General features: G+C 39.4%; 15 protein-coding genes and 1 non-coding gene across 16 annotated transcripts; 9 read left to right on the top strand and 7 right to left on the bottom strand.

Moving 5' to 3' along the window:
• Positions 1–314: 314 nt before the first annotated feature.
• On the top strand, positions 315–2,048 carry EROM_091810 (V-type ATP synthase; the record flags this gene model as incomplete). The annotated part of the gene is made up of 1 exon (XM_009267018.1): positions 315–2,048. One exon carries the CDS (start codon positions 315–317, stop codon positions 2,046–2,048), a length of 1,734 nt encoding a protein of 577 aa, XP_009265293.1.
• On the top strand, positions 1,993–2,418 carry EROM_091800 (V-type ATP synthase; the record flags this gene model as incomplete). The annotated part of the gene is made up of 1 exon (XM_009267017.1): positions 1,993–2,418. One exon carries the CDS (start codon positions 1,993–1,995, stop codon positions 2,416–2,418), a length of 426 nt encoding a protein of 141 aa, XP_009265292.1.
• A 97-nt stretch (positions 2,419–2,515) lies between these two features.
• On the bottom strand, positions 2,516–2,587 carry EROM_091790. The gene has a single exon. It is a non-coding gene; the product is annotated as a tRNA-Glu (tRNA).
• A 225-nt stretch (positions 2,588–2,812) lies between these two features.
• EROM_091780 (mevalonate kinase) lies at positions 2,813–3,535 on the top strand (the record flags this gene model as incomplete). Its single annotated transcript, XM_009267016.1, has 1 exon — positions 2,813–3,535. One exon carries the CDS (start codon positions 2,813–2,815, stop codon positions 3,533–3,535), a length of 723 nt encoding a protein of 240 aa, XP_009265291.1.
• Positions 3,536–3,556: 21 nt separating this feature from the next.
• On the top strand, positions 3,557–4,492 carry EROM_091770 (WD40 domain-binding protein; the record flags this gene model as incomplete). Its single annotated transcript, XM_009267015.1, has 1 exon — positions 3,557–4,492. One exon carries the CDS (start codon positions 3,557–3,559, stop codon positions 4,490–4,492), a length of 936 nt encoding a protein of 311 aa, XP_009265290.1.
• A 28-nt stretch (positions 4,493–4,520) lies between these two features.
• EROM_091760 (hypothetical protein) lies at positions 4,521–4,916 on the bottom strand (the record flags this gene model as incomplete). The annotated part of the gene is made up of 1 exon (XM_009267014.1): positions 4,521–4,916. One exon carries the CDS (start codon positions 4,914–4,916, stop codon positions 4,521–4,523), a length of 396 nt encoding a protein of 131 aa, XP_009265289.1.
• A 162-nt stretch (positions 4,917–5,078) lies between these two features.
• On the top strand, positions 5,079–6,587 carry EROM_091750 (SET domain-containing protein; the record flags this gene model as incomplete). Its single annotated transcript, XM_009267013.1, has 1 exon — positions 5,079–6,587. One exon carries the CDS (start codon positions 5,079–5,081, stop codon positions 6,585–6,587), a length of 1,509 nt encoding a protein of 502 aa, XP_009265288.1.
• A 72-nt stretch (positions 6,588–6,659) lies between these two features.
• Positions 6,660–8,327, top strand: EROM_091740 (putative phospholipase activating protein; the record flags this gene model as incomplete). The annotated part of the gene is made up of 1 exon (XM_009267012.1): positions 6,660–8,327. The coding sequence occupies one exon, from the start codon at positions 6,660–6,662 to the stop codon at positions 8,325–8,327; it is 1,668 nt and encodes a 555-aa protein (XP_009265287.1).
• A 161-nt stretch (positions 8,328–8,488) lies between these two features.
• Positions 8,489–9,259, top strand: EROM_091730 (RNA polymerase II assessory factor; the record flags this gene model as incomplete). Its single annotated transcript, XM_009267011.1, has 1 exon — positions 8,489–9,259. One exon carries the CDS (start codon positions 8,489–8,491, stop codon positions 9,257–9,259), a length of 771 nt encoding a protein of 256 aa, XP_009265286.1.
• Positions 9,260–9,537: 278 nt separating this feature from the next.
• EROM_091720 (hypothetical protein) lies at positions 9,538–10,569 on the top strand (the record flags this gene model as incomplete). Its single annotated transcript, XM_009267010.1, has 1 exon — positions 9,538–10,569. One exon carries the CDS (start codon positions 9,538–9,540, stop codon positions 10,567–10,569), a length of 1,032 nt encoding a protein of 343 aa, XP_009265285.1.
• Positions 10,570–10,622: 53 nt separating this feature from the next.
• EROM_091710 (sulfite reductase subunit alpha) lies at positions 10,623–11,786 on the bottom strand (the record flags this gene model as incomplete). The annotated part of the gene is made up of 1 exon (XM_009267009.1): positions 10,623–11,786. The coding sequence occupies one exon, from the start codon at positions 11,784–11,786 to the stop codon at positions 10,623–10,625; it is 1,164 nt and encodes a 387-aa protein (XP_009265284.1).
• Positions 11,787–11,858: 72 nt separating this feature from the next.
• On the bottom strand, positions 11,859–13,589 carry EROM_091700 (vacuolar import and degradation protein; the record flags this gene model as incomplete). The annotated part of the gene is made up of 1 exon (XM_009267008.1): positions 11,859–13,589. The coding sequence occupies one exon, from the start codon at positions 13,587–13,589 to the stop codon at positions 11,859–11,861; it is 1,731 nt and encodes a 576-aa protein (XP_009265283.1).
• Positions 13,590–13,799: 210 nt separating this feature from the next.
• Positions 13,800–14,054, bottom strand: EROM_091690 (hypothetical protein; the record flags this gene model as incomplete). Its single annotated transcript, XM_009267007.1, has 1 exon — positions 13,800–14,054. One exon carries the CDS (start codon positions 14,052–14,054, stop codon positions 13,800–13,802), a length of 255 nt encoding a protein of 84 aa, XP_009265282.1.
• A 41-nt stretch (positions 14,055–14,095) lies between these two features.
• Positions 14,096–15,406, bottom strand: EROM_091680 (kinetochore Nuf2-like protein; the record flags this gene model as incomplete). Its single annotated transcript, XM_009267006.1, has 1 exon — positions 14,096–15,406. The coding sequence occupies one exon, from the start codon at positions 15,404–15,406 to the stop codon at positions 14,096–14,098; it is 1,311 nt and encodes a 436-aa protein (XP_009265281.1).
• Positions 15,407–15,563: 157 nt separating this feature from the next.
• Positions 15,564–16,919, top strand: EROM_091670 (asparagine-tRNA ligase; the record flags this gene model as incomplete). The annotated part of the gene is made up of 1 exon (XM_009267005.1): positions 15,564–16,919. One exon carries the CDS (start codon positions 15,564–15,566, stop codon positions 16,917–16,919), a length of 1,356 nt encoding a protein of 451 aa, XP_009265280.1.
• A 59-nt stretch (positions 16,920–16,978) lies between these two features.
• Positions 16,979–19,564, bottom strand: EROM_091660 (hypothetical protein; the record flags this gene model as incomplete). Its single annotated transcript, XM_009267004.1, has 1 exon — positions 16,979–19,564. One exon carries the CDS (start codon positions 19,562–19,564, stop codon positions 16,979–16,981), a length of 2,586 nt encoding a protein of 861 aa, XP_009265279.1.
• Between the last annotated feature and the right edge of the window lie 91 nt (positions 19,565–19,655).

The raw sequence follows: 19,655 nt of genomic DNA, 5'->3' as shown, positions 1-19,655 counted from the left end.
CAATGTCGAGATATTTGGTCTTTCTATTTTCCTTGGAACTGTTCTTGTCCCACTTTTGGGCACCTTCCATTTTACTGAAAGCTTCCTCTCCATCTATTGTTCTAAAGCGGGTATGATGGGCTTGAAATGACGAGTTATTCTTGCACAGACTCTGAAGATGCAAATCCCTATTCAGCCCCTCTTTCCAAAAACGGCAAGAGAAGAATGACTACCCTTATTTGTTCGATTTCCTGCGAAGTAAAGATTTGTAAATTTGAAACAAAGTAAATAAAAGTTCTTCCCTAATTTCATCAGGACAAGCAAACAAAATAATCATGCTAAGAAGTGAAAAGATGTGTTTGGTGTCGATGTATTTTAGCAAGGATACAGCAAAGCAAACGATTACTGAGATAGGAAAGAATGGATTGCTTCACTTCAAAGATCTTAACAAGGATATCAAGAGTGAGAATCTACTATATACCAGAGAGATAACACACATGGAGAAGCTCATTTCCAGGCTACAATATCTGACTGGGGATGTCAAGGAGGTTGATGAAGGGATCAAGCATAGTGACATAGATCAGGTAGAGGAGCAGGTCAACAAATTTTTTTCTAGATTGATACAACTGAAGTCGATAAAGAAGGAGACCGATACGAATCAGACCAGGTTAAAGGAGGACCTGTACATGCTAGAGGAGACAGAGAATTTTCTTGGAACAGTTACGGAGGAGGCACATCTCGTCCAGTTTGATTTCATGACTGGGATAGTCGAGAAAGGAAAAAAGCTCTTGATAAGAAAGGTGCTTCACCAAGCATTGAGAAGAAATCTGGTTATAAGAACGAAGGATGTGGAAGACGGGACAAAGGCCGTATTTATTGTATTTGCACATGGGAGCGAGGCATTGGAAAAGGTTAAGGATATATTTTCTTCCTTAGGAGGAAGGATACTGGACCATAAAAAATTCAGGGAGTGCAAGCGAGGATTGCTTGAATTGAGTGCAACAATAAGTCAGATGCAACAGATTGAAGATCACAACGATGAAGCAATAAGAAAAGAGCAGGAAAAGATACGCCACCTTGCAAATACCTGGAGATATTATCTAAATAAGGAGATGAAGATCTATCAGGCTCTTAACAAACTCAGCTTTGATTTTGATCGAGATTGCCTTGTAGGGGAGGCCTGGATTCTTGGAGAGGAGATAGGCAAATTGAAAAGGATCAATGAGATTAAAGGAGACGGAACAAGCCTGTTTGCATTTGAAATTACAGAGAGCGAGGAAATGCCACCCACTTACTTTAAGACAAATGAGTTTACAGAGCCCTTTCAAATCCTTACAAATACTTATGCAGTTCCATCGTATGGAGAAATCAATCCTGCAATATTTACATTATTTACTTTTCCGATGCTTTTTGGATGCATGTTCGGAGATGTATTTCACGGATTACTGCTTCTCTGTTTATCGGTATATCTAATAAGGAATTCAAAGAGGTTTAAGAACTGCTCAGAAACCTTGCAAATGATTGTAAGTGGGAAATACATAATACTAACCTTTTCGATTGGAGCCATGTTTTTTGGGCTTTTATACTCCGACTTTGGGTCTCTTGCAATTCCTTTATTTACTTCAAGCAGAGACAGTAACCGAACCTATCCATTTGGAGTTGACCATATGTGGCATCATTCTAAGAATGAAATGGTTTTTCTCAACTCGATGAAGATGAAGATGTCGATAATAATAGGGTTTTTACACATGAGCTTGGGAGTAGTTATTTCCTTTTTGAATGCTATGTATTTCAACGAGCCTGTAGAGATATATGGTGTGCTGATTCCCCAAACGATCGTCTTCTGTTCATTTGTGGGATACATGGTATTTCTAATAATATACAAATGGCTAGTCACATCTAACTATCCATCAATAATTGGAGTTCTAGTGAACATGTTTACCAATCCGTTTGTTGTTGCAGAGGAGATATATCCTTACCAGCATCGGATGCAACCTCTTTCTATTGTTCCTAATGCTTCTATGTATTCCTTGGATGTTGTTAGGCAAGCCTATATACATGATATTTAAGAATATGGTGAAAAGAGAAGAGATCTCGAGTCTGTGGATTAATCAGTTTATCCATGTTGTTGAGTTTGGGCTTGGACTCATTTCCAATACCTCTTCATATCTTAGATTATGGGCTGTTTCTCTTGCCCATGCCCAGCTTACTAGGGTCCTACATGAGTTTACAATAGGAAAGGAGGGATTTATTACTCCAGTTGTACTTTCTAGTGTTTATATCCTTGGAACCCTTGTTCTTCTTATTGGAATGGAGGGTCTTGGATCATGTCTTCATGCCATGCGGCTTAATTGGGTGGAGTTTCACTCGAAGTTCTTTAGAGGAAAAGGATATCTGTTTGAGCCACTTGGATTCAATATACCTCTTGATGATGAGTGAATATATGTCTAGGACGTTCCTTAATTACCCCAGTGTTCTTAAGAACAGAATAATATCTGATGGAAATAAATTGGACTATATATTTACAACTTACATTTACTCTAGGATCCTTCTTCTTGTGGAGGTAGTAAGGAGAAAAAGGAATTCCCTACGGGGGAATCGAACCCCCACCTCCTGCTTGAAAGGCAGACATCCTAACCACTAGACCAGTAGGAATCTTATATGTATCCTCATAGATACCCTATTCCATGCTTATAATGTTTGCTCTAAAGCCCTATTTTAGATGGTTTATTTGGCCAGATCTCCCCTAAAGGTGATACTATTTGGTGAGCACAGCGTCTTATCAGGAGAAAGATGCCTAGCAGTTGCAGTAGACATCTATGGATATTTGACGATGAAGTCTTCTAAAAAGAGTGAGACTATTGTCATTGATGCAGAAGGAAATCATATAAACTTAATTGAGAAATACAAGCATGTTGTTCCTGGGTTTAGCAAGATTCTCTCCTTGGAAGCCCCATTGGGATGCGGATTAGGAACAAGTGCTGCCATATCTCTTCTATTATCATATGGTAAGACCCGTAACACAGACATATTAAAGGAAGCTCTTGAAATAGAAAACGTATTCCATGGAAAGGCATCTGGCGTTGATGTAATGGCTTGCTATACTGGAGGCCTGATCTCTTTTAAGAAAGGTACTGTGCAAAAGCTTCCTGCTCACCATCTCTCTCGGTTTAAAATACTCATCTTCAACGCCAAAATACCTAAGAACACAGAGATAGCCATTAGGTTAGGGAAACGCAAGAAAGAATTGTATGACGAAATAGGGAAGGTTTCAGAAGAAGCATACAAGCTTCTGCAAAGGGAGTTCACATTGCAGGAGTTGTACAAGCTTATAAGAAGGAATCAAGACTTACTGGACGAGCTAGGGGTCTGTCCCGAAGAAATGAAAGATGTAGTGGACAAAATGAGGGAGATTGGTGTTGAGGCAAAGATAACAGGGGCTGGGTGTGGAGGACATCTTGTAACAGTAGTAAAAAAAGAGCAGGAGATCCCTGGATGGAGATCTGTGTCGATTGATCTGGAGGGATTCCATGCTTTTGGCACTGGATTCCAATGAGTTATGCCTTTCATCTACCCCATGTCTTCGATAATTGAAATACCAAATGCATGTTTTGAATCCATGAGTATTTGCAATAAGCACAGGATCGTGTCATTGGCTGGGAAAAGAAGCTCAGTAATTGTATCATACAGAGATGGCCTCAAGGTTGTTCAAAGAATTCTTGACGAGCATCCCGATGAGAACTTTCAATGCAGTGAGTTCTTTATGGCGGGGAACGATATCTCGCTTGCACTTGGAGGCAAGCTTGGGATCATAAAAATGGTGAACTTATCCAAGGGAACATTTATAGGGCACATTAAGGCTCATGGAGGAAGCATTTCCTCAATCAAAAGATACAAGGACAAGTATCTGCTAAGCTGCAGCGAAGACACAACAATAAAGATGTGGGATATTTCTGAACTAGCATGCGTCTGTATATTTGGAGGTTATAGTGGGCACAGGGATTATGTCTTATCAATAGATGTGAGTAATGATATGAGGTACCTGGCATCCTGTGGAACAGACTGTTCGATAAAAATATGGAGGATTCCATCATATTTGAACAAACTGGAATGCACAACTCCGATTTATTCATCCACACATGAATGTAGGTTTCCCATCGAATGCATCAGGTTTTATGGAGAGCTTCTTGTTTTCTATTCGGGAGAAAAGAGAATCCATGTCATTTCTCTGAAATACGAAGAATCAAAGTCTTCGGCAGAGGCCTTGCTTGCTGGAGAAATCATACTAGAGGAACGATTACTTCGGAAGTTTGATATAAGCGGGAGTACACTGGTGGCTTTAATAGAATCACAAGACGTAATTATGTTTGACATGAATGATATTGGATTTAGATCACATCCTAAAACATTGAAATCTTTTAAAAGAAAAAAGGTCCAAGACTTTTGTGCTGTTGGGGATCAGATATTCATCCTGCTTGAAGACTCGCGTTTTATGACAATGGATCTCACATGATTCAAGCATCACTGTAAACTTATAAGGTTTATATTTTGAAGTATGATATTTTTCTTCGAGTTTCCTCTGCTATCCTATTTTTGTTTCTTATATGGTCGTTTCTAATCCTTCTAATTTCAGATATAGCTTCCATTCCCTTGCCTCCATTGAGAATTTGATTGATTTCAAGGTGTGTACTGCTTATTATTTCTATTAGCTCTTCATGATCAAGCGGAAATGCAAGTAGCTCAATGAATGCGGAGAAGGAAAGATTTACGAGTTCTTTGAATCTGTCCTTATCGAACTTCATCGAGGGGAATGACGTGTTTATAGGAACACTGTTTTCCACTTTATAACTTGTTCCAAAGCTTACGTATGAGGATGGTATCTTTGGAGGCACTTTCTTCTTGAATCTCGGAGGAGCTGGCCAAGTATTCACCTGCATTTTGGGGAAGAGAATTCACAATTAATATCTTACTCTTCTTGGCCTAAACGGGCTTTTAGAGTATCATCAAGAAGGATCATATCAAACCTCCAGTTGATAACCTCGTCGCTGACAAATGAGTCAATAAACTCCTGCTCAAAGCTCGGGCGCTTCTTGTTTGCCATGGGTTCTGAGAATGGAATAAACAAGTCATTGAACAAAATAGTACCAATCTGGATGTCAAGGCTCTATAAAGACCCTGCACTTGGCTACAAGAAGAAAATGAGGAGAGTAATGGAGAAAAAAGAAAATCCTTCTGACTTAGCTACGAAGAGGCATTCTGACTCCAGTGACTTTCAGCCTTCAGTCGAAAAGATAGTAATTCCAAGGATCGAACCGGATATTAGAAGTGCCTTCTTTACCTTCACAAACATAAGCATAAAAACAGAAGATGATCCTGTTTTGAGATTTGTTCCATGTATACCAGGTGCATTTGGGCTTATAAATCTAGCAGAATTCAAAGAGATAGGACTATTGGAAAAACAATGGCCATGCAGTAAGAAAACAGAAGAAGGGGCATTTTATAATAGCTTTGACGCTGTGGATGGATTGAGGCACAATGAGAAATATTCTAAGGGTGGTGAACTTTTAGAAATGAGAAGGTTGTTTTGCAACGTGTGTTTCATCTTCGGATGTAAATGGCACTCCAGGACAAAAGGGGTCTGCATTAAGCCTGTAGGATTTGAAAGTAATCCATCAGGCTCAAAATCCGAATCTAAAGAAGTTTGTGGGGAGGTGTGCAAGAAAATGAAAAGGTTACATAAAAGTATCACAAAGAACGACATAGATCAATCGACCTACAGTGTTCTTTACAGGGATTGCTGGATGTCCCAAGGATATGGATGCATAGCATCCTTACTTTTCTACCTTAGACATAGAAAATATATACCATGCGAAGAAATAAAGGAATCTTGTGCAGCTTTGGTAGGGCGCCATAAGTATGTAATAGGAAATAATAACAGAGGCAATATAGATCCCTCTGCCTTCTTTACACCCTGCGACCATCCTGGAGACTGTGTAGAAAACAATGGATGCATATGTGCATCTAACAGGACTAACTGTGAGATGTCATGCCTTTGCGTGGGATGTAAAAACTTCTTCATGGGGTGTATGTGTCCTGTGGCATGTGATGATAAATGTGCATGCAGACGAGCAATGAGGGAATGCATACAAATATGTTCATGTAGCTTATGTGGAAACAAGGATTTACAGATGGGCAATGCAGAGCCAACATTTGTGGCACCTAGCGGGGTGGAAGGATACGGCTTGTTTGCTAAGGAGAAGATATCGAGAGGCAAGTTTGTTATTGAATATGTAGGAGAGATAATAAGCAACGAAGAGGCTGAGAGAAGGGGAGCCTTTTACGATCTGAGAGGATGTTCGTATCTGTTTGATCTGTATAACAGGGGAGGAATTCCTCTCTATGTCGTTGATTCTAGGTTCATAGGAAATAGGTCCAGATTCATCAACCACTCGAAAAAGAATCCAAATCTAAATGTATCCATTCTACTTGTGAATGGGATTAGACGGATTGGATTTTATGCAAGTAGAGACATAGATAAGAATGAAGAGTTATTCTTTGACTATGGATACAGTGAAGAGCATAAGAAGAAGCATGGAATAGTAGACTGAGGTTTGGAGTATGTCTTATTCCTGGAGTGGGTAAAGTCCTGAATTAAATGTATCTTTTTATACCCTGACCGGATGGTTGGAGTGGAGAGAATTGTAAAGATTAGCAGCTCTGATGTGAAAACACTTCTTGTAAATGATAGGATGGTTATTGGAGGGGGAAGAGAGGGAAAGATAAGAGTGTATGGCCATGATTTTAGCAGGAATATGGGGATTGAGCCTGGACAAGGATACATCAACTGCATCGCAATTGGAAATGGGCTCCTGTTTGTCGGGTGTCAGAATGGAAGCATAGTTGTGTATTCTGTAGATGAGTGCCAATTTCAAATCGAAAGTAAAGAAGAAATGTCGAAAACCATGCCTGTTGGATTCTTAAAAGGACATTCCTCCAATGTATGCTGCTTAGATACTATAGGGGATCTTGTTGTTTCCAGCTCGTGGGATTGCACAGTAATTATTTGGGAGCCGGGGCAAATGAATAACGACAAGAATGGATTAGTGCAGAGGATTCCACACCCCACAGTTGTGTGGAGTGTCAAATTTATCGACAAAAATACTATTGTGACGGGATGTAGCGATAAATTGATCAGGATTTTTAAGGATGGTGTTTTGACGAGCACATTTAACTATCATCTTTCATATGTCAGAAGTGTGACGGTTTTAGACAAAAGCATCTTTTCTGTTGATAACGAAGGTATAGTTCTCAAGACGTCATTGGATGGAAGGGTTATGAAGCATTATTCGACAAAAAACTTTATGTATAGTATATCCTCTTATACAAGGGATGGTAAAAGCCTAGTTATATGCACTGGAGAGAATGGAATGGTTATGGTGTTTGATGAAAACCTCAGACCAATTCAGAATATATCTATACCTACAACATCATGCTGGGCAGCCTTTGGATGGGAAGATAAGATATATTTTGGAGGAAGCGATGGAAGGCTATATGTGTACTCCTCAAATCCTTCAGATGAAGCGAAGAAGGCTATTGAGGAAATAAGAAATTCACGAGGATCGTCATTGAAGGATGGAGAGTTTGTATCTGACGGACAAAAGTTCAAGATTATCAGCGGGGATGTGTATCAAGAAATGAATGGAGAGTGGATCCTTCTTGGTAAAGGAGAAGAGGCCAAGTCTTATGATAACACATTCCAGGTTGAGCTTGAAAACAAATACTACACTCTTTCATTCAACAATGATGAAAATGTCTATGAAGTTGCAGAGAAGTTTCTAAGGAAGAACAAACTTCGGGATGAGTTCAGAGATGACATTGTTGACTTTATCAATAAGAATTTCGTTTCTGCTAAGGAATTCAGAATACATTCAAAAATCAATGCAGAAGGAGTTAGGGCCATGCTAAATAAGGTTAAGGACGAGCATCAGTATGTATATTCATATATTTTTGATAATCTTGAGGACCCAAATGTTGACGACAATGACAAGGTTGAAGAGGAAATAAGAATGCTAATCAACAATGGGCCTATATTTATGGCATTGGACTTGATAAGATACTTTATGGCACACAAGTACACCTTCGATCTGTCCTTTCTATTCACATTTACTCCTCGGGACAAAAAGGAGGCTATTACGTTTGTAAGGCTTCTTAGCAACTTATTCGCCGATCCTCCCTTTAATCTAGAGATACTCCATCCTCGTGTTTTGGAACTAAAGGACCGTGGAATTGTTGACGGAGAAACTCTGGATGATTACTTTGTTAACAAAAGCTTAAGGAGTGGAGCATGATACAAGGGAAAGGATCGATACCTGTCAATAAAAGTACTTTGGTTTGATTATGGAAGGGATTCTGGAGGTTCTTTTGCAAGGTTTGAATAAAAGGCTCCTCAAAAGTGCCCTTTTGAATGGATCTGTTGAAGAGGGCGCTTAGAGAACCCAATGCATGCAGGATGGATCCAGATGAAATAACAATCGGTGGAAAGAAGGTATCTCCCAAACAAACTATTAAATTTAAGGGAACGGAAACCAAAGAATATACCCTTGAGCAGGTTTTGTTCTACCTGCTGAACAAGGATAAGAAGTATACTGCATATATGACGTTATGCCGGGAAAGTGGGATAGGGAAGATATACTATACAGACCAGAAGATTATTGTAGAGGAAATTGAAAGTTTCAAGGAGGCGACCATTGAAGCCAAGATTGATGGACCAGACTTTCGATACATTGGATTCCGAGACTACAGTTATTTAGATGATCTTTGTAAGAAAGAAGGTGAAAGCAAGCCAACAGTTTATTATATCGTAGTTCCCCAGTCTGTATCTTCTCCTGTAAATCTGAGTAACATCAAGGAGTTTTTTGAAGAGGGCAAATGCTCTGAAGGGATCCAGATCAGTGAAGTTGAGAAGGTGGAGTTAAACATTGATGGATATAAGTTTGCTGCGGTGGATGATGTATCAAGATTTACATCTGAGGATTGGAAGAGGGTTGTATGTATATTTCTTGATGGAACAAAATGGCAAGTTAGCAGATGGAATATAAGAGATGTAGGAGAGATATTCAACACCATACCAACATTCTATTTTATTAAGAGGGGAGCTCCAGGAAATTTTTACATAAAGAACTGCAATGTTATTGGGGTTGAGACTCACGGTGGGAAGGTGGACAAGCCTACCCTTAGCTCAATAAGAAAAAGAATTAAAGACTGTATTCTAGGGATGTGAAATAGAAATGGATTAAAGGTATTTGAGGGATTTTTATTTATCTTTTCCTAACCCATTAAATGAGGATTTCCCTTCCTGTATTTACATTACGAGTGAAAGATGGATTTGTCATTGTGGGAGGAGGTGGAGGAGAAAAGGAATTTGGAAAGGGCAACGGGATTAAGGTTCTGGAAGGATCGAACCTTAAAGAACTGGCTTGCTATGAGACTGATGATATCATTATAGATGTAGCTGTCTGTAGCTCTTCAGATGAATTTCACCAGGTCGGGGAAGATGACATGTCATGGGATGAATATGACGAGGAGGAAAGTGCTGTTTCTTCCACGCAGAGCCAGGAGAATCTGGGTGGTATCCAGGATGAATCCCATAATCCAAATGAATCAGAATGTAAAGTTTCAGGTTCTTGTTCCTGTGACAAGAATATGGAAGATGAACTGAAAACTAAGGACGGCAGGGCAGAGTTGCATCTCACAGCCTCTGGAGAGGTGTTTTTTTATCTTCTTAGATTTAACGGGTTTGACCTTGTACTTATTAAGAAAGTAAGAAAAAAGGTGTCCTCACAAATATTTGTTAAAGACTTGTATGTGGTCAGTGACAAAAAACTGTATGGATTCTATGACGTGATTAGCACGCCTGGCTCACTAGACGATTTGTTGAAGCCTGAAAGAAAAAGAAAGAAGGCGAATGGATCATTGCTCAGTGATGAGTCTCATGAGGAATACATATACAGGCCTTGCAGGAAGAATGGGAAGATTATCTTGAAGAGAGAGGAAGGAAAATCTGATATAGTCAGTAATTGGGAAGGGTTTTTTATAACTTCAGGATTGGCTCACAAGATTGTCTATGAGGATGGAAGATACAATTTTGTATATAACTCTAAGAAGTATTCTTATGAAAAGGTAATTGGGGGAATAGCTTATAATAATGGAATGCTTGTATATTATCTAAAAGGAAAAGATTCTAGCTTGTATTTTCAAGGTGATCATGAAAAGATCTATAACATTCCAAAGATCACCGTGATGTCATGTGAAGGCCAGAGGACTATTGTTGGAACAGCCGATGGCTATATCTATCTATTTGATAGATGTGTCCTGAGTAAAAGAAGAAAAGTGTATGACGTACCGATAACTGGTGTAGGCTTTATGAATGACCAGGTTTATTTCTCCTCACTGGATGGTTTTGTTGGGACAGAAAAGACGACTAGAGGATTCAGTATGTTTCTTATCATGGTCTCCATTGGCATCTTCATTTTTGCAATAGTGATGGGTATTATTTCAAAAACTGTCAGGCATTCTTTCTTGGATAAATAAACTACTCTACGGTTGAATCTTCAGGCATGTCATGAACAATAAAATATGAAATCCTATCCCCATTGATCGAAAACCAACCGCTTGGCCTCTACAACGTGAGGAAGCTCATTCTTAAATATCTCGAAGACTCGTTTCTGTGTTTCCATTTTTCCACAGGCATAAGCGATGCATTCTTCATCGACATACCCTTTGATTTCATCGATCCTTTCCACCAAGTAATCTGTGACGTAAATTCCGGTACTAGACTTGACTCTAGAGACCCTTACATTCTTATCAGGCCCTATTAGTTTGGAAAGGTCGTCCTCGTCGTTCCTGAATCCATATATGATCCAGATGCTTTGATGTGGTTGGAGATTGGACGCAAATGACAGAAAAGGTGCTATTCCTGTTCCTGTACATATTGCTAATAGCTTTCTACTACCATAATCCATCCTGAAAAGAAGGTTTATTCTCAAGGACAATTCAACCTCCTCTACCTCAGATCTAACTAAAAAGTCGGAGACATGTCCGTACCTGACAAATCCATCGAAGATCTTATTTGTTATGCCAACAAGGATTTCAGATTCCTCCCCAATCTTATTTATCAAAGAGAAGTACCTGGGTTTTACTATCTCACATTCTCCTATAACTTCTTCCAACACAGGCCTACACTCAAAGGTCTTTATAATGTCGATAATGTTATTCCACCTTCTTCCCATGCCAAGGTAGTCTACTATCCCTTCTTTAGAGCATAGATACTCAATGTACTTCCGATTTGTTTCTGTGCAACCTTTTGCCAGATTAGCCAATAATGATTTCCTTGGAAGGCTTGTGAAGTCGAAATAGTATTTGAAAAAGTCTCTAATGGATCCTGTATAGCTGAATGAATTCTTTCCTGGCCTTCTTATCTGACAGTAAGAATTCTTGACCTCAAACACCTCCATAATCTCATCCACCAAAGTATCATTATTGGGACATAACATTCCAATAGAATCCCCAGGCTTAAAGTGGAACTTCTCATCAAACTTTATACGATAAACATCTCTCCAACTAGCCTCGAGCTTCTCAATCTCCACTATTCTAACCCTACGGTACTCAATGTTTTCAGTGCAAGGAAATATAAACTTTCGAGGGGAATGTCCTATATCATTAAACACCACCTCAGCCTTATTGAAGATTCTTGGAATGTTTTTTGTATAGTCTTCCTTGTATTCAAATTTAATAGGATTAAGAGCCATGTTCAGGGTGATACATCGGTGTTCTTTTCAAAGAGAAATAATCAAAAACATTTATTCATCATAAATACACAGTCATCTCCACATCTTTCTCCCAGGCTTTTTGAGGTTTCGAACATTAACTTTTCTTATGTCATCAGGCATAGTCACGATGACATTACTGTCTTCTCCAAACTCAAAATTGTCTGCAATAACCAAATCATTGCATTTGGCCAGCTGATACGAGTACAGCTTTCCATTAAGCACATCGTCTAAATTCCACTTGACCACATAACTTCCGGTGCTTGTTATTATGCTGCTCTCAGAGGCATCCGTGCTGAACTTTGCAGGCGTAAAGTCTATCTCCTCATTAATGTATGCCAAATGCTCTGGCTTTAATTGAAGTCTTTTTGGGACAGGCTTATTTTTTCCGATAGGTTGCTTGTAGTCTCCAGGAACAGTCGTCAGCATTAGATAGTTTTTACATGTACAAACAATATGTCTTCCATTGCTTGTGACGTCTATGTACTTGATTTCATCTCCAAATCCTGGAAGAAGGGATTTTGCCCTTTTATCAATCTTGTCGTAGAGCCTCAGGTCTCCTCCCTTCCCTGCGGCGACAACATGCCCAGAACTTGTGGCCATCCCGCAATTGAACCCATTCTTTGTTTTGTAATCCTTCGATTCAACAACCTTGCTTTTTGCCCTTGGATCAATCCTAAACACAGAGTAGTCAGAAAGGCCAATAAGTGACCCAGTATCAACTAACTTCTGTGAATCAAAGTAGTCATTAACGTTCCTTTGAACATCCCATGTTTCAATAACCTCTCCTCTTTCTACATCCAGCTTGTGCAACTTATCTCTTTCACTCTTGTCCAAAAAAATTAGTGAGGAGCAGTTGTCATGTGTGATTATCTTCTCTACATCATCATCCAGTACATCCTTAATGTTTGCCTTGAATTCTAGGCCATCATTTGTGTTCTTGAATACCCCCACTGACTTTCCTCTTGTAATAAAGGCCATCTCGTCTCCTACAACAAGATGCTTATTCTTCTCGTCTGCCTCTCCAAAATGATTTTCAAGTTCATCATCATCACAACTCTCATACTCTTCAGCCTCCTCTGAATCCTCGGACATGTCAGGATTATAGTTCTCTATCTCCATCTTTTCAAAGTACTTTTCCGTCTCCTCATCCCCATTCCTTTCATGGTTAACATTCCTATAAAGGCATCCAATGTACTTACTGAGAAACTCAAGAAAATCAAGATTGTCCAGGAACCTCAACGAAAACGTATGGAAAACCCCATTCTCCATTACAGACCATACAAACGTTGCATTCTTCTGATCCATATAATACTGTGTCTCCGTCCTTATTTCTTCGAAATGTACAACGTCATTTCTTGTCTCTATTCTAATCAGAAAAACCTCGTCTTCTACAATAAATACATCCACCTGTCCCTCAGACTCTTCAAATCTTCCTATGGTTGTGTTGTATCTTGAGTATACCGCTCTTTTGCGGTAGAGAGTCTTAGGTTTCTTTATGAGAGGGGCCATGCTATTATAAAGAGAGCCTAGGACTTCTCCGCTTGTAAAAAGATACTTCTTCTGGTCATGAATAAACCATAGGGCTTTGCCGTCGTATTCAACCGATACAATCTCACCAAGATTGAATAGCATCTTGCTTTTCTTTGATACAAATGAAAGCTCAGCCTCCGACACAGACACTGTGCACTCTTTCATCAGAGCCACCCCTCCACGATATAGATCCCCAAACAGCCCTTTCCTTTTCACGTTAGATAGCATCTTCTTTATTCTACTAAGAACCATGGGTTATGGAAATTCATCCTATATGTATGCCTCGCTCAAAAAGCATTTGATGGAATAGACTTTTATTATCCGAAAAGTAAGATGCACAGCTTTGGCGATTCTTTAATGAGAATACTCCTTCTATCTCGGCAATTTTTATGGTACACCATCCATTCTCAATTCCAGTACGTAGCATCTGCAACGAAAACATCTCTTATATAAGACAGATGACTATATTCCACTTGAATCATCGTAAAACATGTTGTAGATAGTTGTTTGCCTCCTAAGGATGTCCAGTAATTCTTCCTGATCTTTAAGATACCTCTCAATTGCCCTTTCATCCTTCTTTCCGCAGGACCTGGTATAGATGTCATTGTATTCATCCTTGGCTTTCTTGAGAAAATAACTTCCAAATGCTGGAGACTTGAACTGAAGAATTACAGACTCAAGATTCTTATAGAGGTTGTTGACAGATTCAGGAAGCATCTTAAGGGATTAAAATTCTCTCTAATAAAACATCATGTTATTCAATTAGGCATGGCCTTGTCAATCACTCCCTTGGCCTCAGCAAAATAGTTGAATACGTCATCCTTAAGTCTGCAAAGAGCTGACTGTATTGCAGTTATGTCGTTTACATGCTCGTTTCTCTTCTTTACAAGTTCATACTCAATGTTTTTTGTTAGCCGTACATTTTCTTCAATCTTCCTTCTTATAGAGTTTCTTTCATCAGAAACAACTCCATAGTTGTTCTTGAGCTTCTCAAGTTTTGCAGATATTTCTTCAGAGCACCTTTTGTCATTGTCTTGGAGGTTGAATATTTTGGACTCAATGTGAGAAATCTGCCTATTAACATGGTTCAGCCGGATCTTCAAGGCATTAATTCCAGAATCAAGATTCTTTATCTGAACCTCTAGCTCAGATATTTCTCTGTTTGTTCTATCAATGGTTTTATCCGCCTCTTTATTAGAAAGAGATAATGTAATTGCTTTCATTGTATCCTCTTTCATCAATTCCATAAGATCAATTCTTTCCTTGAGGTTCATTCTTTTTACTTCCAATCCTCTCACTATTTCGTTTTCTTTGGAAATCAAGCATCTCATCTCGTCAACTAGCTCCATGAGTTTTGTCGGATCACTCACAACCTGTGTCTTCAGGCATGTTATCTCTTGGCTAAGATTAAGCAACATTAGCCTCAAAGAGCTTAGCTTATCACTGTACTCATTCCTCTCCGCTTTAACTCTTTCCGTCTCTTGGACTAAGGCTCTCTGATGCTTGTAGAAGTCTTTAAGCTCAGACTCAAGCACCAAAATCTCTTTCTCAACCTCCTTTGACTCTTCAATGCTCTTCTTTGCATCTCTTTCGCACATCTCAAGCTCTTTCCTTGCATTGTGAACCTTTTCGTCTATCTCATTCCGAAGAAGCAACTTTTCATCATTCATTCGGCACACTCTTTCATACACATGTCTTTTGTTGTCTCTGAACATCGAAAAGTTCACTACGACACTCAGAATCCCAATAAGCCTTTTTGAATCAGGTGCAAGATCTCTAAGGCCAAAATTCTCAATACCTATTCTTCTGAGGAAGCCTGACATCCTCTTCTGCAGAAGAAGGTACGACAAAGATTCCTCAAATGCCTCTATGTTCCCTATTCTAGACACCATATCAGATGTTCTGATCCCACAGTATACTTCTAGTAATATCTCATAGATCCTTTGAGTTGACTGCGGTGTTGGCTTCAGAATATCACTTGCCTTGATGTTTATTTCCATCTCACTGAAATATTGTATTATTTCCTTGATTGGAAGGTCTGGGACTGCATAAACATTCCTTTTCTGCATCGATGGGGAAAGTTTCCAGAACTTTAGGTCCGAAATTTTTTATCTTGTGCCAATTACCGATACCAGAACCAAACAATGTTTTCCAATGGACAGAGATGGGTTGAAATACCACAATAGAGTGTAGATTTGGTGAAAAAAACTTCAAAACAGAGCCCTAATGTCTGAAAAGATTGAAAAGGATGTTGAAGAGCAGATTTCTGGGTTGGATCTTTCTGAATATAAGAACATTGAGCTGTCAAAAATAACCAAGAAGGATATAGGACAGAAAATTCGAACTTTTGGATGGGTTTCAAATGTAAGATCCCAGTCTGCTATAACATTCATTGAGTTGTATGCACATTACAAGACAGTAAAGTGTGTATATCAGAAGAAGATGCATCTTACCATATGCACATCTATGACTGTTTATGGAACAGTATCAAAAAACTTTGGGAAGAAGGATGCCCATGAGTTTGAGATACAAGTTGAGGGGGTTGAGATATACAATGAAGCCATAGCACCCTCTTTCCCATTGAATGAGGAGTCGTCAGTGAATGCCATACTCACAAATGGCCATCTTGCTCTTAGAACAAAAAAACGCCAGCTATTTCTTAAGGCAAGAAGCCACCTCTTGAAGATTATAAGAGACTTTTACTTTGAGAGGGAATACACAGAGATCACTCCTCCAACAATGGTTCAGACACAGGTTGAGGGAGGAAGTACGCTGTTTAAGTTGGATTACTATGGTGCTGATGCCTACCTGACTCAGTCGTCCCAGCTTTATCTTGAAACTGTGGTGCCTGTCTCACATCGTGCTTATTGTATAATGCCATCCTACCGGGCTGAAAAAAGTAGGACGAGAAGACATTTAAGCGAGTACACTCATGTTGAAGCCGAACTGGCAGATGTTGATCTAAACGGGCTTATATCTTCTATTGAGGCTTTAATATCATATTCGATGAAGAGATTCTATGAAGATATGAAAGAGGATATTTTGAATGTGTTTCCTAATTTTGAATTCCACAAGGTTCCGGAGGTCCCATTCAAGAAGATTAAATATCCCGAGGCTATTGAGTTGTTAAGAAGCAAAGGATATAAGAAGGAAGATGGAGCAGACTTTGAGCTTGGAGATGATATTCCCGATGCTGCTGAAAGATATCTCATTGAAGTTATTGGGGATGGACTACCCGTGTTTTTAACACACTTTCTTGTGGAACACAAACCTTTTTATATGAGAAAGGACGAAAACGATAAGAACCTAACAGAAAGTACTGATCTTCTGTTTCCAGGAATTGGGGAGATTCTGGGAGGGTCAATGAGACAAGACACCTATGAAGATCTAATCGAAGGGTTTAAGAGGGAAAACATAAGTATCGACCCATACTACTGGTATCTTGACATGGCAAGGTTTGGGCCATGCAGACATGGAGGATATGGCCTTGGCTTCGAAAGGTTCCTGATGGGTCTTATGAAATATGAAAACGTCGACGAGGCAACGCTCTATCCAAGAAAGGTCTCCCGATGCCAGCCCTGAGAAATGGCTTGCAACTTCAACTTAGTAAATGGTAGGTGAAATGATTTATGCTATTTCTTTTAGTTCTTGTACTTCTGCATGAGAGACATATTGTATTCAAAATCAAACCTCTCATTCGAAGGAGAATCTCTAAAGAAGCAACTTAGGGATTTCTCGACACTTAGGTTATATTTCCTGAGTCCCTGAATTGCAATGTCTCTGTATCCAATGCTGCAAATCCTTTCAGCTATTCGGTGCTTGAAGTACTCCTCAGAATGCAGAGATAGCTTGTAAGTGTCTTTCATATAACGTTCTGCCATTCTTCTTTCCCCTGCATGCTCCGAGTCCAAAAGTATTAATAATCTGAGAAGTATCTCTCCTTCACTTAATTTGTGATCAAATGCCATCTGGCCTTCTGGCTGCCCGGGCTTTGTCCATTCTTTTCCCTCGCAGATGTTTTTGGATTTTGATCCTATTACTCCACTTTTGCTTGAAAATCTTCGAACCAGCTTCACTTCTTCTTTGTCTAGCTTCTTTATCCTTCCATACAGATGAAGGATAAGAAATGCTAGGACATTGTTTTCCTCGCTATAGCAGGAACTAAGCTCCTTGTAAAGCAGGCCCCTAAGTTCCTTGTAGGCCATGGAAGCAATACATTCTGAATCTTTTACAAATACTTTTCTAACTAGATGGGAGAATATCTCTATTCCTGCATTTCTTATGGCCCAAGGATGGGATCGACTACATCTGAAGGCTAACTTGAACAACTCAGTCATCTTAAAGGGTATCTTTGAGCTTAGGCATCCATCATCAATAATCCTACTTAGAATGTTTAGACAATGAAGTTGGGTGGCATTGTCGCCCCTATTAATTAACTCAAATAACTTCTCTAGGATGTTATCAATAACGAATGGACAGCTTTTAAGAATGGCCGCAAAGAGTAGGGGTATTCCTCCACTTCTCCTGAAAGAAACCTTGCAATCCTTAACTCTATTAAATGACATGTCTATTATCTCTAGTAGATCATGCCTCCCAAGGACTCCGCTCTTAAGTGCTGCATTCAAATATTGAGACACCTGAAGTATGACACCTAGGTGGTTTATGTGTAAAAGTACTTCCACCAGCCTCCAAAGAGAGCTCTTGCTACTGTCCAATGCCATTGAGTAATAATATTTACAACACTCATTCATGTTTTTACAATAAATCCTCAACCTCTCGTACTCTTTTCCATAGATATCATTTGAAAGCTTCTCGAAGCAACATTTGTAAATGACATCTACACAGGCCCCAATATCATATCTCATTCCTGAAAACAGATTTAGAAACCCGTGGATTGAAACCTCTTCCATACCTTTTTTCCCACCTATAATGTCTGCCATTTTGCTGTCAAAGACCTTCTTCAGAGTACTAACAACCCCCTTTGGCTGGTAGCTCTTGATGTATTCTACACACCCATCCACATCGTATGATTGATAGCTCTCTATCTTCGTACTCATTTCCTTGAAGCTTAGGGATATACCACTGTATTTGCAGCCAACCTTCCTTATCTCATAATCAGAGTCAAATAGTAATTGGGCGCATCCAGGTGCCTCAATAATACCCTCTGATATAAATGAATCCATAAGGTACACCCCAAGCAACCTCCTAGATGTGTTTCTGCTTCTGACCATAGGAGCTACAACCTCCGAATGCATCGTGCTAAGCCTATGCTTCTCATTGGTTCCTTTTTTAAGCCATGACCGAAAGTATCTGCATAGTAACTTAAGCATGCTTCTACCGTAGATAAATTGGTTAACCTCTAGAAATTTCTCCATCAGCTCAACGTTATTGATATGTCTAACCGACTCGATTCTTACATCTATGTCTTTGTAAGTAAAGAACTTGCGCACATCGTCCATTTTTAACGGCAGAAATAGCCTTATTACAGAATCATCTGTAGTCATCTTGCTAATCGTCTGAATCTTGTCAGGAGAAAGTTCTCTAATTAGTTCTCGAAGGTGTGAGTATCCTGTGCTACTGAGTCTGTCTGGCAGATACAAAAAAAGCCTTTCGTCCATATCCCTAAGTATTCTTTTTGAATACTTAAAAGAAGCCTTGTCCATATTGGAAAAGATCCTTTTCACAAGCCTTATGGACCTTGGATCCTCTGGACTTAAGCCCTTGGGATCGAAAAGGCTCATTTCTATGACTTCTTCATAGGTAAATATCTTAAAAACAAGGTCTGCCCTGGAAAGGGAGTATGCTATCAGTGTCTTCAGAATGGGCTGCCTCAAGAAGGTTATGTGTATATATGCCCTACATTCGCAAAGCACCTTTTCATCATGCACCTTGTACTTTGTGGCAAGTTTGTAGAACATTATGAATATTGTAGCCTGGCTTTCCTTGGATGCGGTAGGAAGGAGTAGTAATAGGTTATCTACAGCACCATCAGTGCAGTTTTTAAACTGTGTTTCCATCAGGCAGAGCTTAAATCTGGTCTTGGATTCCTCGTCATTGTATTTCCATAGATAGTCGAGCATGGACTCAGACCCATTTTTTCGGACATAGGATATTTTCGTTCCACTTTTGAGGTTCATAGACATTATCTCATCGTGACTAATTCTGTGCATTCTAGAGACTTCCACTGCCAGTAGAGAAAGATCTTTAGCACTCCAGCCAGGAGACATTGGGGACCAGAAATTTCACTCTTCAAATCATAAGAATTGAAACGGATACCCTTGATGGATTATAATAGTAAGATAAAGGTTGTTGAAGAGA

The sequence above is a fragment of the Encephalitozoon romaleae genome, chromosome IX (assembly GCF_000280035.1).
Source record: "Encephalitozoon romaleae SJ-2008 chromosome IX, partial sequence".
NCBI lineage: Eukaryota > Fungi > Microsporidia > Unikaryonidae > Encephalitozoon > Encephalitozoon romaleae.
The sequence above is the reverse complement of the archived record's forward strand: the minus strand, read 5'-3'. Positions and strand labels throughout refer to the sequence as shown.